The 13,536-nt window shown below is 46.9% G+C and overlaps 1 protein-coding gene across 2 annotated transcripts in view; it reads right to left on the bottom strand.

The window, feature by feature from the left end:
* Positions 1-1,771: 1,771 nt before the first annotated feature.
* IGF2BP1 (insulin like growth factor 2 mRNA binding protein 1) overlaps positions 1,772-13,536 on the bottom strand; it is an 85,190-nt gene continuing 73,425 nt past the window's right edge. The window contains exons 5-14 of one of the 2 annotated variants that reach the window (XM_019548402.1): positions 12,470-12,751; positions 11,452-11,586; positions 10,766-10,888; positions 9,231-9,366; positions 8,231-8,353; positions 7,141-7,260; positions 5,948-6,022; positions 3,799-3,930; positions 3,245-3,358; positions 1,772-2,356 (exon numbers count right to left, since the gene is read on the bottom strand). In XM_019548402.1, the coding sequence (XP_019403947.1) occupies positions 2,264-2,356; positions 3,245-3,358; positions 3,799-3,930; positions 5,948-6,022; positions 7,141-7,260; positions 8,231-8,353; positions 9,231-9,366; positions 10,766-10,888; positions 11,452-11,586; positions 12,470-12,751 (1,333 nt within the window). In that variant the 3' untranslated portion in view covers positions 1,772-2,263. The remainder of the gene's footprint in view (positions 2,357-3,244; positions 3,359-3,798; positions 3,931-5,947; positions 6,023-7,140; positions 7,261-8,230; positions 8,354-9,230; positions 9,367-10,765; positions 10,889-11,451; positions 11,587-12,469; positions 12,752-13,536) is intronic. The other variant, XM_019548403.1, reaches the window with a different exon arrangement.

Below are 13,536 nucleotides of genomic sequence, written 5' to 3'. Positions count from 1 at the left end.
CGTTAACGCTGTGTGTGGTCTGGCTTGGGACTAAAAGTTAGTTCCAAGTCAGCCCACACACACAGTGTTGCTGTGCAGTAAGGCATTTACACGTGCGTTACTGTGCAGTAACAAATTGGGCATCAAGCAGGTATCAACTTTGTACCCAAGTCGGTGTAAGTCACCACAGTTACCGTGCAATACGGGCACGCATGTGTAGATGCACATCTGTATTGCATAGTAATTTAGGTTACTGCGCAGTAAATGTGCACATGTAGACATGCCCAGTGACTGTAAAATGGTGTTGAATCAGAGCGATCCTGCTTTACACCTATTGTGCATTGATGAAAATGAACACAAGGTTTATGACAATGAATTTGCAGGCCCACTGTTCTTCACTGCGGTTCATCTGCATTTCCATCTCTACTCTTAGTAAAACCAGTGTAAATCTTGAGAGTTCAACCACTGGCTTAACTGTTTCAGATTTACAACAGAGTAACAGAGAAGAATCTGGCCCTACCAAGGGTTTTTTGGGGCACAATACTGCTCTTCTTGAAGTCACTTGCATTGGACTTCTATTGGCAGGATTGTGCCTACAGAGCACATATCCCAGCTGGCTCTGCATTAGATGAGGTGCTGAGGTGGGCAGGGGACACAGCTATGTGTTGGGGGCTGCTTTCAGTTTATAATCCAACCAGAAGGATGTTTCAGGTGGAGACAAAGCCCTACCCTGTGTCTAAAATGCTATCACAGCAGTTACTGTCCCTTCCAAATACTCATATTTTAAAAAAATCATTAAAATATATTTAAAATATAAAAATCCATGTAAGAGTGACTGGAATCAGTAACCATATTACATTCTTCTGATGTATACATTTGGCATTGTCTCATGGCAACAGTTGTTCTTCACACAGTAAAAATTTTTTTAAATATGAAAATTTCATTTTGCTTTTAAAAAAATTATGCCAAATTTTTGGAATCATTTTTCCTTCACTTTGAGAGAGACCAGATGGAAAGTAAAAGGTAAATCACCCCAGGAGACTGGATCTGAATCAGGATCATTGGTCCTAGAGAGCTGTTAAAGCTTTTATGGGTGTTTTTATCCATCCCTTTAGGCTGCAATTTTCCAACAGGTCTAAAGGAACCAGGTGCTCAAGTAGGTAGAGTCTGATCATCCTAGCTCTTATTAACTGTAGATCTGCAAACACTTACCAGAAGGGAACAGTATCACAGAGGAGGAATTTGAGGCACAGGGGCATTTATCCCAGGGCACCCAGAAAGCTAAGTGACAGAGCTGGGAATAAACTCTATATCTCTGTGCCTTATTGTGGTCCTCAAATCAGCTGGACCACACTGTATTTTCCATGTGATCAGGTGATGCCAATTCCTCTCCTCATCCTAAGGTCCATTTTTGGTCTGTCTTGAGGTTCAGAGTCCTGCCCATTATCAGGCACCTGGCTCCCTTAGGTACCACTGACGATCCCAGCCTTAGTGCCTTTTTTTCAGAACATCTGATTATTAAATAGATGAAGGTTAAATCCTACAAAGCTGATTTTTGTTGTCGTCATCATTTAAAATGGGGAGGAATCAAAACTATTTTCCTAAGCAAACTGTATTGGTTTGCATCACTACCTATGTGGGAGTCCCATATCTTCTCCTTTCTGCTACTTAGAATCCAAAAAAAAAAGGGACTACTTAAGTTGCCTTTACTCATGTTGGGATTTATCATCAATGGAATTAGAAACCATCCTGTCCACTGGAATTTCTATAAACTGACACTAATTTTTTTTAAAGGTGACTTTTCTCTAGGATTTTTGATCAGCCAAATTTCTGTTTGTAATATGATGGCTGGAGAGTGCCCTGGGGCTCCTGATGGATGACAACAGAAATGCAAGACTGGGGTAGATTTGTAGCTCTGAAAGCTACTTAAATGAGCACCTAGGCTGCAGATGCTACATTGGGAGGAGTGTAAGCCTCAATAGCTCTGTGTTGGATTTGTCAAGAGCCTGGGCTCTCAGTCGCTATGTGCTGCTCTGCAGAATCCTCACATGCACTGCAGCAGGAGTTGCTTCTTTAAGTAGCCTTTGGGGCTGAGTGATTGTAAAGGCTCAAATTTGGGCACTTTATTTTAACATAGGCATCTACCTTGGAAGCCAATCAAACTGCCTTTGACTCTCAATCCATTAATGGAAAAGTTGTCTACGGTAACTGATTCCCAGCCACTCTTAAGCCTGACTTCGGCTCGTTCCTCTTTCACGTGGTGGTGGTGTTATTGTCGCCGCTCTTATTTCCTTCGTGCTTGTGTCTGGCCGCTCTGTCCCTTCTGATGCTGCTGTTTTACCTGGGCCAGGATATCACGTATTTTCCGCTGCGCCATCTGAGGAAAGAACAGCAAAGGGCTGAAGCTGCAGCAGGGGGGGAAGCCTGGCTGTTCAGGGCATGGACCCAGAAGATAAAAAACTGGAGTGCCACTGGCTCTGCCACCGACCCATTATATGACTGGACAAATCACTTCATCTCTCTGTGCCTCTGTGTCTCCTCCCATCCTTTGCCTATTTTGTCCATTTGAGTCTCTAAACTCCGAAGCAGAGACAGTTTCTCATTATGTGTTTATACAGTCCCAAATCTACAGTACCTCACCTAGGCAGGGGCTCAGAGAGTTAAAGTAATACAAACAATAATCATCAGAGTAAGAAGGAGATACAGTGGGAGAGGAGAAAACAAGAGAGGTGTTGGCTAGTTTGGGTCATCACCTACTTCAGTATGGACCAAGATTTGTAGGAGCCCAAGAAGGGGGCTCAGGAAACTTGAGCTCTGTTCCTCTCTCTGCCACTGACTCAGCATGTGACCAGGATTAAACCACTTGTACCCTGCTCCTCTTCTGCATTTGGTGTTGGGTGACTGTATTAGAGACGCTCATTCAGATCCAGGGAGGGAACATGCCTTTCCCTTCCACTGCCAGCTTGCATCATGTTCACATTGTTCTGATGGGACCTTGATTCTCATTAAGGCCTCTGGACATTATCCCATGTTTTAATAATAATAAAACCAATAATAGTTGATGACCTTGGGCACTGCACAGGATGCCTGACGTTAGTATATGGACTTCTGGAAAGACAGTAGAGTGTGTATATTCACATGCCAACACACACCTGCATGCAGTTCAGAGGACCACGCAAGTTTCCATCTACTTCCCGAGTTCTTTCTCTCTGCTTCACCCACTCCCAGCACATGCCCTGTCAGGAAAGAGCCCGGCTCGCTATACCTGGCTGGCATAGAAGTGTCCGATGATTTTTACTATGACTTGCTCATTCTCGTCAGGAGTTTGGTCCCGCGGCACCACCACCTCTGCTGCCGTCAGGTTCTGCAGTTCGTTGACCTACAGAAAAGGGGCAGAGGTCAACCAGCTGCTGATCCAGCAGAGATGCTTCCTAACTTCAAGAAGGAATAAAAAACACCCTGCACCAGATTTTGCCGTTCTCCCTTTGGCAAACAAATGCTCCCACCCAACCTTTGCTACGAATGAAGCTGAGCACTTTTAATGAAAGAGCTTTACCAAGACTTCCTTTAATGAAACATGCCTACATTACCATGACTGAGCTTCCACTTTCCACAGGATAGGAGCAGACTCACAATACAGTTATTGCAGAACAGCAGATATGCAGTAGGCTTCCCCCTCCCCTTTTACCTCAGTATACTTTGTTTGGGCCATTACAGCCACCTCCCTGAAGGTTTCACTCCTGGGAATGAGCCACCTTCCCAAGGATTTTCCCAATCTTTCCATGGTCTCAGACCTCTCTCCATCTTTGGTTCACTTACAGTTTTGCCTCCCTTGCCAATGACTCTCCCTGCAGCTGAGGCAGGGACCCTGATGTGCGTCTCCAGCTTCACCTCTTCTTTAGGTCCAAAAAAGTTTTCCTCCTTGAGTTTGCCATAAATTCGTCCTTGTGCCTACAAAGTAGAACAGGGGAGGAATAGTGTTAAACTTGGTTTCCAATCTGCAGTAGCACCGTGCACCCACAGCTCTCATCATTCAAGATAGGGGCTTCTCCTCCTTGCCCCTGGATGGGACTGGATAATCCAATCCTGCCACAGTAGAAAGTGGGAGATATGTTGCTGGGATGTCATAGCCATATATGCAGCTCTCTAAGCCTGGGGTTCTCAAACAGGTAGCACAGAGATTTCAGGGGAACCTGACAAGCCTGCCCTTCCCATACTGCTAATATGAAGAGATGTCCACAAGACACAAAGAATACTAAGCCAGCTAGATACCATGGTGATCTGCACCCACATAAGTACCTCACGGAGGCAGAAGAGAGATCAACTCTTCATACATGAACACCAACTCCTACCTTCTTCCCCCCTGGTTCTGTCACAACAATATAGGGGCATCTCACAAAAAAGGATCCTATTTAATACAAACATCCGCACATCAGTTTTGCTCAGCCAGCATGGACTAAAGCTATTTTGAACACCAGTCCAGCACACCAGGCTACCCAAAGCTCGCAGCGTATGCATCTTTTGAAGTCTGGAGCCTAGCTAACCCTGACCCAGGCCATCCTAGAAGGAGAAAAGGCAACACTGAGGTGCTGGTGGAGTTCCATGGGGATCCCAAAAGAGAGACAAGTGGTGAGACAAGTACCTCAGAAAGAGGTCCCGAATTGGGAGTGAGCGGGGCACGGGCTAAGACCTAACTCTTTTGGAGACCTGGGATTTGCTGGAGAGGGAAACAAGCTTATGGGGAAATGGACCTGGAAGACATTGGGTATAGATCAGTGGTCTCCAAACTTTTTTGATTGTGCACCCCTATCAGTCAAAAATTTTTGAGCATGCACCCCCAATATATGTATATTTATTTATTTATAAATTACTTACATGTACTACTCGTGTACCGTATGTGACACGTGACCGTCTGACATATGGACTGAGTGAGGGCGCCAGTGTCAATCCATATATTAAATATTAGTAAAGCTTAATTTCTTTCTTACTTTTTTAGATAAAAAATAAATATAAATAGAAGTTCTAATATTTTCTTCCCGCACCCCAATGGATCATCTTGCGCACCCCATTTTGGAGACCACTGGTACAGATGATGACCAAATGGTTACTGATTCAACCCTTCGTCAGAGCTGTGTTCTTTCTGGCTTCCTCCTGTCCCACTACCATCCATGGTGGTCAGATTATGCTGATCAACATGCATTAGCTTGTCAAAGACACTAATAACCAGTGATAGAAACTGTTGGACATCATCTTTCAGTTCTACAGGACTCTTCTCTTGACAAACAAGGCAGGAAGGTGCAAAGCAATGATGGAGCCTCACTGTGGCTCCAGGGGTGAACTTGAGTCAGGCTCCAGATTCTTGCTAAAGATTGTCAAAAGTTGACTGTTGTAAACAGGGACCTGGTCATTCAGCATGGGAGTCAAAGGCACCTGCATATGTTACTAGTAACATCACTCCTTGCATGCCACCAGTTTGAAAAACTGGTGTGCCCTAACCACACTGGCCCACTATAGTTAGATTGACTTTATCCTTCCATAATAGTGAAAGGCACAGACATGAAGTGACTTGCTTACAGTCATGCAGTTGGTCAGTAGCAGATTTGGGCACAGAAACCTAGGAGAGGAGGCAATGTCTTGGGCCAAGTCCTGCAATCTCAGGCAGCCACCAATGCTGGATTATGACATGCTGAAGCCCTAAACTATGTCCAGTTTAAAAGGTCCCATATGATATAAAAATAATCCATGAACCACCCTGCAGTATCCAAGAAAAGTCCAACTTGGGTGAACTGTATTGTTTGTGTCACTGGACCTGAGCTTTGCTGGCCTGGGGATTTTAGTCACTAGGGATCACAATATGTGATTTCTCCACGAGTTTCTCATTGAGGTAAAAATCATGTTCACACAAGGGTTTTCTCCACAGGCGCTAAAATGCCAGTCTGGACTTGAGAGACAGCAATAATGATAGAACCTTGAACTGAGCTTCGGGTGGTCCAGTGATTATAACCATGCGCACTTTGGAGTCCGGTGTCTCAGGTGGGGCAATCTGAAAGAGAACAGAGACAATCTGAGCAGGTGAGGAGGAATATATCAGAGGCAGCTGACTCCTCACCTCCCCCACCACTTTGTAATGTCCTAGCCCTTCCACTGCACTGAAACAAAGGGGAGGGAAGCAAGGAGGCAGGGTGAGTCATCTGGGGAAACATCAGCCTCTGGCAGATGGAATCACTATAAGGTTTGCAAGAGGAGGGAAGGAGAGTTAAAACCTGAATGTCCTCTAACTGCAGAGGAGAATTATCCAAACAAAGATGATGGCCAGGACTTTTCAAAGGGGCCTCTGGGCAGTGTTGCCAGTGCATGAAAGCAGAAATTCAACATCTCAAAAGGCTGCAGGATGCAGGTCTTTGAAAGTTATCAAAAACACCACTGGGCAGTTGACCAAGCATCACACATACCAAACTGAGGCAGGATCCTCAATATAGACCTTTGGTCCCCAGGATACCCACAAGTTTCTAGATCTAGTGACAGAACTGCTGAGCTGGCAATGCTGCATACCAGAGTTGGACAGAGAGCTGCCCTGGAAGCCAAAGGGTGCTGGGTAGCCAATTGTGTAGACTGCACAACTGCTAGAAATCATACTTCCCCAGGGAAAACTGCGTAGACCAAGGGGATACTAAATGGTGACAAGCCCCCTTGTTTCTACTATTTTCCACCAGACAACAGTGACTAAAAGCCACTGCCATATAATGGCTTGGCCAAGGTGTCAGTGCAGTGACTTGGATGGATCTTAGTCTCCTGCCTAATACGCAGGTGTTCATATCAAAGAAACTACCACCATCCCTAAGCTTCATTAGCGTTGCAATTAACAGCCCAATGAAAAGCCTAACAGCTGATGGGATATGGAGACCAGACTTTCCTAACCGGTCTACCAGTGCTGCTCTAAGGCAAGGCAGTGACACAATGGCAACAAGCATGGTGGGGAAATCTATTGCTGCTGCCTCCTATACTCTTCAGTCTCTGAGATTATCAGCCTTGCTCCCTTTCCCACCAGCATTAATATAAAGGTCAAGAGGCCTGCTCAGTGATAAGGCACCCACCAAACAATGGAGTAAGTAGCACTTAAGTTCCTAATGGAAATATGGCCAGCTGCCTTGGAAAGGCTACCTTGATGGAGGCACTCGCAAATCTGGAGAGCTGCTTAATGTGCTGTCCTTTTTTGCCGATGATTGCACCAACAGCCTGAGCAGGGATGAAGACATGGACTGTCTCTTGTTCTGGAGGCTGCTGGCAGAAAGGTTAGGATTACCAATAAGGTTCCATTAAAATGGATGGAGTTGAAGGACATGACCTGATTTGCATCTGCCTTGCAGGCTGCTAGACAGACAGAGCATCCCCAGGATCTACTGAGCCTAAGACACACACTTACAGACACCCAGCACTAGGCATATGGTTAGGCAACAGAATTGAGAGAGAGTCTGATTGTGCACTGGACCATCTGATCTCCTGCAAGGGGCTGATATCCTTTTGCAGAATGTGATCATAAATTTGTGGTGCATTCCAGGAAGTGCTCAGCACATGAGCTAATTCTGTCAGCTGGGAGTCAGAGCAGGCTCTAATGGTCAGTACCGGTTGTTGCTAAAGGATGATACAATTACACACCCTCGGCCCGTAGTCTGCACTAAGAACAGCTGGACCCACACAAGACTCCCGAAAGTGCAGGAAGCCCAGGGCATCAGTGAGCATTGGTCCTTCAGGTCCTCTTCTGGGTGGGATCTGCATGGCTCAAGTTTGCTGCAGCAACTGCACCCCTTGTGTTACTAGGAAAACACAAGCCAAATTGTGCATAGTTTCTAGACAAGGTGGGGATGAGGCACACCTCCCTCTAAAGGTGTCTCCAGGCCTGGCTCTGTGGCACTCAAGCTTTGGACGAGTCCACACCTGCCATAACATGACTAAGGGACATAAAATATGGAATTCAGACAGGAAAAGTCAAAGGGCAGGCCACCCAAAACTGAATCACCCAAACCCACTTTTAGTCAGAGTAAAATCAGGCCAGGATCACAAGACACGGCTTGGTCAGCTATCACAATCCATCATTTTAGCCACCAAGCAGCCAGCCAGAGCAAGTCAATACCCCCAGGCTTTGGACTGCCATGCTCCTTGGTGCACAACCCAACAGTAATCAGCCTGCCAGAGTACAACTCTCTCCAAAGGAGAAGCTAAAATGATTCAAGCAACCAAGTCATCTGCCTACCATGAAGGAGCTGTATGGTGCTGCCCCAGAGACACTGCTGGGAGGAGGTGGCACTGCATTGGAAGAGGCAGGAAACAGGCCAACAGCAGCCAGGTTGAGGCCAGGGATCAGATGAGATTGTAGCTATAAGGATAAGACAAGAACAACATGCTCATTATTGCTCATACTGCAGCATCAGTTACAGAGACATCCACTAAGATCAGAGCCTCCTCATGCTAGGTGCTGTCTGTGTAGGCTCCCCGCTCTATGTGAATCGGTGGCAGCAGAAATTGAACTTGCAACCTCTGGACTCAAATGCTTGAGCTTCTGTTGCTAAGGCTGCAGCAGGCTCATCAAACTGTCTTGTAGGCCTGCTGCCAACTACTAGGAGGACAGAGCACTATGCTTAGCTATACTCTCTTTTAAAGAGAAGGAGTTAGCATAGCATAGTATAGGTGTGTAACTGTCTTTACTGATACTCTAGCAGTGGAATCAGCAGCTGCAGGGAGCTGGGAGATCGGTCATCTTCATGGGCCATCAATGAAAAAGCTGCCCACTTGAAAGAAAAGAGATGCAGTGACATACCAAGGCCACCCAGCCAACAGACCCCAGCATTGCTCAGGTCCACACAGAGGCCTCTCTCATGTACTGCCTGTTTCTCTCTTTGTGCTGGATCATACTCCACCTCTTAGGTATCTAAATGGATGCAGGTACTTAAATGTGATCCTATTCTACCCTGCTTGAGTGCCTGAGAAAACATTAACACACAAGTGGGTGGGGGCCCCTCCTGCTGACTGCTTTCTGTGCTTGAGACTGATGGGAAAGACCATGGCATGTTATGAAAGCAGACACATAAACAGGTTTTTGAGGACTTGAGCAAGGTGGAATAGGATTGCACTTAGGTGCATACAGGTAGAACAGGATCTGGAATAGGATCTCCCACAGCAGGGGAGAGAGACCCAGCCCTGGAGCTATAAGGGGCCATGAAAGGGCAGCCACACCTGACGCAAAACACACTCACGCTCATGGCAGCCACATCATTCTCGTACGCCTCCCTCACTTTCTTCATGATCTCCTGCTCGGCTTTGCAGCAGTTTTCAATGGAGCCTTTCACGGTGATGGTCCGCTCAGGGTTGTACAGAGTCAAGTCCTGCAAGCTGGAAGGAAATGGACTGGTTACACAGAGGAAACCTGCAGCCCACAGCCTCCAGCCCCGGTGCAGTATCCACATGGTGCTATGGAGATCTGGTGCAATGGTCAGGACACCGTAAACCACATCACACACAAAAGGAAGCACTAAGACTGAGATTTTAAGAGAGCCTCTAGGAGTCAAAGGGCCTTGTTATACATTGCACTTCGAGCTACTCAAATGCTGATCAATGGTAGTACTAGCTGGAGTTTGAAGCACTCACACCTTAAGGCTAAAAACCTTCTCTGATTGTCCCTCACCTGCACAGCTATGACTTGCTACTAGAGGGTTGGCAAGCAGGGGCCTGACTAGGAGCTACAGCTGTGATTTACCACTGCAGGGCTGGGGAGCCAGGACAGGTTTCTCTCCCTGCTGTAGGTGGAGGTGTGAGAGATGGGTTGGGGGAGGGGGCGGAAACACGAAGCTGGGAGGCAGAGAGTTAATGGAGTGGGAACAAGTAATAAAATGGGAGATAGAAAGGGAATGGAGGTGGGGGAAGTGTGGCGATGAACTGAAGGAAGTCAGCCACTAAAGGATAAAATAAAAAGAAGTTAAAAAAAAGGATTTAAAAAGAAATAAAGAGAAAGTAAATTAAAAAGGTCTCATGTTTTAATAATTTGGGATTGGGATGTGGAAGCTGCTGATCATGCTTCCCAGGGTGGCTGGGAGTGGTGAAGGTGCTCTCGGGGGAGCTACTGCCCCTGTTCCAGAAAGGAAGCCCCAACTCATGGGGATCCGATCTGTGCCCCAACTTTGTTACCCCTCCATCCTCCCACCCGTCCCAGACCCCACTCCTGGACCTATCCATTTGCAACCTGGCTAGCTCTTATATGCTCTGAAGCCTGTTTGGATCCTGTTACACCCCTAGGGGTGTGAAGGTCATACCCCCAGGGGTGGGAGAGGGAGTTGGCTTGGTGCCAGAATTGCCCCCAGAGTGGTAGAGTTCAGGAGGTGGAAAGTGTGTCCACACAGAACAGGAGGGTGAAGATGGAGACACTGCACCCTGTGATGTTGGAGGACTACATCTTGGGCAGGTCATTTGTGAGCAGTGGCTACACATTAATGGAATGAGCTAGGTACCATGGAGCAGAGGTAAACCTGACTAGAGTGACATAAGCTTAAGCTACCTAAAGTGTGCTTAAAACTAATTTCAGGCATTGTGTGGACAATGCAGATAAGAGTTCCAGGAGCTCCCTAAAATTAATGTGTAACAAGGCCCAAAGTGCCCACTGAGTCAAACAGGTCCCCTTATCTGGGGGGGCGGGTTGCCCAATTCCTCATGCCTCCTTTGCAAGCCAATAGCCTAGAAGCTCTGCCTTGAACATTAGAGAGAAGAGAACCAGTGAGGGTGAGTGGGGGAGTCTTACGAGGAGATGGTGATTTTCGTCTCCGTGTCCTGTTCTACCTTCTTGAGGTTTCGCCCCTCTTTGCCGATCAGTCTCCCCACAAAGTTGTTATGGGCCAGGATTTTTAAAGGAACTTCATCAGCTCTTAAGGAGGAAGGAAAGGGGGGAAAAAAGAAAAATTGAAAATCAGTGTTCCTGATCCAACAGCGGGGAGGTGGGTACAGCAGGAGTGGGGCATTGTCAGATCCATTCCCCACTAAGGTGAAGTCCTGAGATCCCCAGCAGCCTCCTTCTCCGACCTCAAGGTACATAATGGAGCTCACACATGGAAAACAACAGAGTTACACCCCCTCCACCACTCCAGTTTGGTCTCCTACATGGACTGGTTTGTCCCTGTACAAAACCAAGAGCCTTGCATGTGGGAACATGAGGCCTTCCCACATTATTGCCTTTCTCCCAACCTCCTGCTGTCTTGCAGCCAGTGTAGCATGAGCTAATGAGTCAGTGCAGGAGCTCTATTGGGATGCCCAAAAACAGTGCTTGTGCCCCACAAGGCCAGCCCTGGTCTTATTATGAACTTTCCTGCATATGACCTTTTCAGAAGTGTTTCATTTAACTCCCCAGTGAGCTAAGTCACTGCCCCTGCAATACTCCAGTGCAGCAAGAGGAGATGCTCTGTGTTACAACGAGGAAGCTGAAAGCCTTACGTCTTGGTGTCTTTTGCCTCCTTGTGCATAATCTCCAAGATCATCTTACAAGCTGCTGAGCAGCCCTCAGGGGTGGAATGGATGCTGATGGCTTTCTCCGCTGCACCTGCATTCTCCTTCCTGTGCACGTCAATTCTGCATGTGCACAAAAACCACTGTGAGACACACAAATGGTGTATCCTGAACAAAGCAAATACCTGCTTGCGAGAGAGGCATCTTGCTCCCAAACTGGACACTTGCAACCCCTGGGGTCAGCTTGGATCTGACTCAACATCCACATGCAGGGTTTGCATGAAAAAAAGCTGACTCAGGCCAAGTGTTTTGGAGCAGCTCAGAGCAAAATCTTAACCATGAACTTAGGCACTGAGATTATCTTGGAAAGAGTCATAACAAAAAGCCATGGCTTTAGATGAAGGCCAGGCACAGTAATATAAGAAAGAACATAGTTTCCTTTGAACAGCAAAGGTAATGAACTATTGGAACAACCTAGCAGCGAATTCTCCATCTCTTGACACCTTAAATCAAGACTGGGTGTTATTTGGTTTAATGAGGAAGGGGGTAGTGAGTGATATTCTTTGGGATGTCTGACAAGATGATCCTATAGCCTCTTCTGCTCTTCACATATACTAATCAGACTATTCTGATGACTAAGCAGACTGTGATCCTGTTACAGCTGATACCTTAAAGGAGAAAGGAAGGGAAGCAAACTGCGGAAATTTCAGGTAATAAAGCCCACCTCTCTGGGTGTTGGCTGGCATGGAAGTGATGCCTTTTTGCTGTCTCCCTCTGGTTGGGAGAGAATACATCAGATACAGTCTAGGAAGGCATGATGGAGAACTAGTGGCTCCAGGGTAAGCCTTGCAACTTAATTACATTCCAGTTCCCCCAACCCCAGGAGACCCAGCCCCTTAAGTCCATGTGGACCTTGCCCTAAAAGTCTGCCCTACCAGGGCGCTGCCTGCTACGTTGTCAATGAGACCAATCAAACTCCAGGGCAGGAAGGGAAGACAGGACTCACTTGGACTGTGTCTGTTTAGTGATATTGCGAATCGTGGCTCCCTCCTTGCCAATAATGGCCCCCACGTATTGTGTGGGTACCAGGAGTCGGAGGGGGATGTCCACTGGCTGCTGCTTTACAGGCGCTCCTGCAGCAACAGGCGAACCCTGCCTGGGAGCGCCCCGGGTACCAAAGCCTCCCCGTCGCCCATTCTCTGGCCCTTGTATGGACTGTTCATCAGGGATGTAGGAGACCTTCAGTGCATGGTTTTCCAGCTGGTGTCCGTTCAGCTTCATGATTGCTCTAAGGGGGAAAGAGAGAGAGAGAGTATCCTGGGTTGTGTCTCTTTACTGACTCTCATGGTCATTCATTTCCTCCTGAGGAAGGGACAGGACACTGAAGATTGATGACTACAAGAGGAGTGGGAGGAGGGCACGGGGCTTTAATAGGTCATCTGTCATTGCTGACTTGATGGAGTGAAATCAAAGGCACGTGAGAGACTGAAAATACAGTTCTTCCCTGGTGTAACTTCCCCACCCAGCCCCTTGAGGCTACACCAAGGCTGATGGTGCAAGGCTTCATCAGAAGAATGAGGTTCTTTCCAACAGGAGCAGTAGGAACAAACCACTCTCAATTGAAATCTAATCAGTTCATGTAGGGGATTATATGATGTGTCTGGACTTGGTGACCCAAGAGGTCCCTTTCAGTCTAGTGGTTTCTGGCTTATTTTTAAAATAAATTTAACAGACTAGACTTTTCTTTTCTTTTTTTTGGCAGCTGGCTGCATTTTCATAAAGCCACAGGTAGATGAGGCTATAGGAAAAAGCAAAAACAGTCTCTGCTATGAACCATTTATCCAGCCCAGCTTCAAACCTCCAACTGTTTGGAAGTGTCTGGTGTCACCAAGACAAGCAAAACTTTGCCCAGAACATCTTCGATGCCCCGGCAGTTGCAAAATACCAGCATCATGCCAATCTGTGTATTTCATAGTTTCATAGTTTGTAGGGTTGGAAGGGACCTGAGCAGATCATCTAGTCCGACCCCCTGCCATGGCAGGAAAGAATACTGGGGTCAAATGACCCCAGCAA

The sequence above is a fragment of the Crocodylus porosus genome, unplaced genomic scaffold (genome assembly GCF_001723895.1).
Source record: "Crocodylus porosus isolate Cpor-Errol unplaced genomic scaffold, CroPor_comp1, whole genome shotgun sequence".
Classification (NCBI taxonomy): Eukaryota; Metazoa; Chordata; order Crocodylia; family Crocodylidae; genus Crocodylus; species Crocodylus porosus.
Note: the sequence above shows the minus strand (reverse complement) of the source record. Positions and strands in the feature narration are given on the sequence as shown.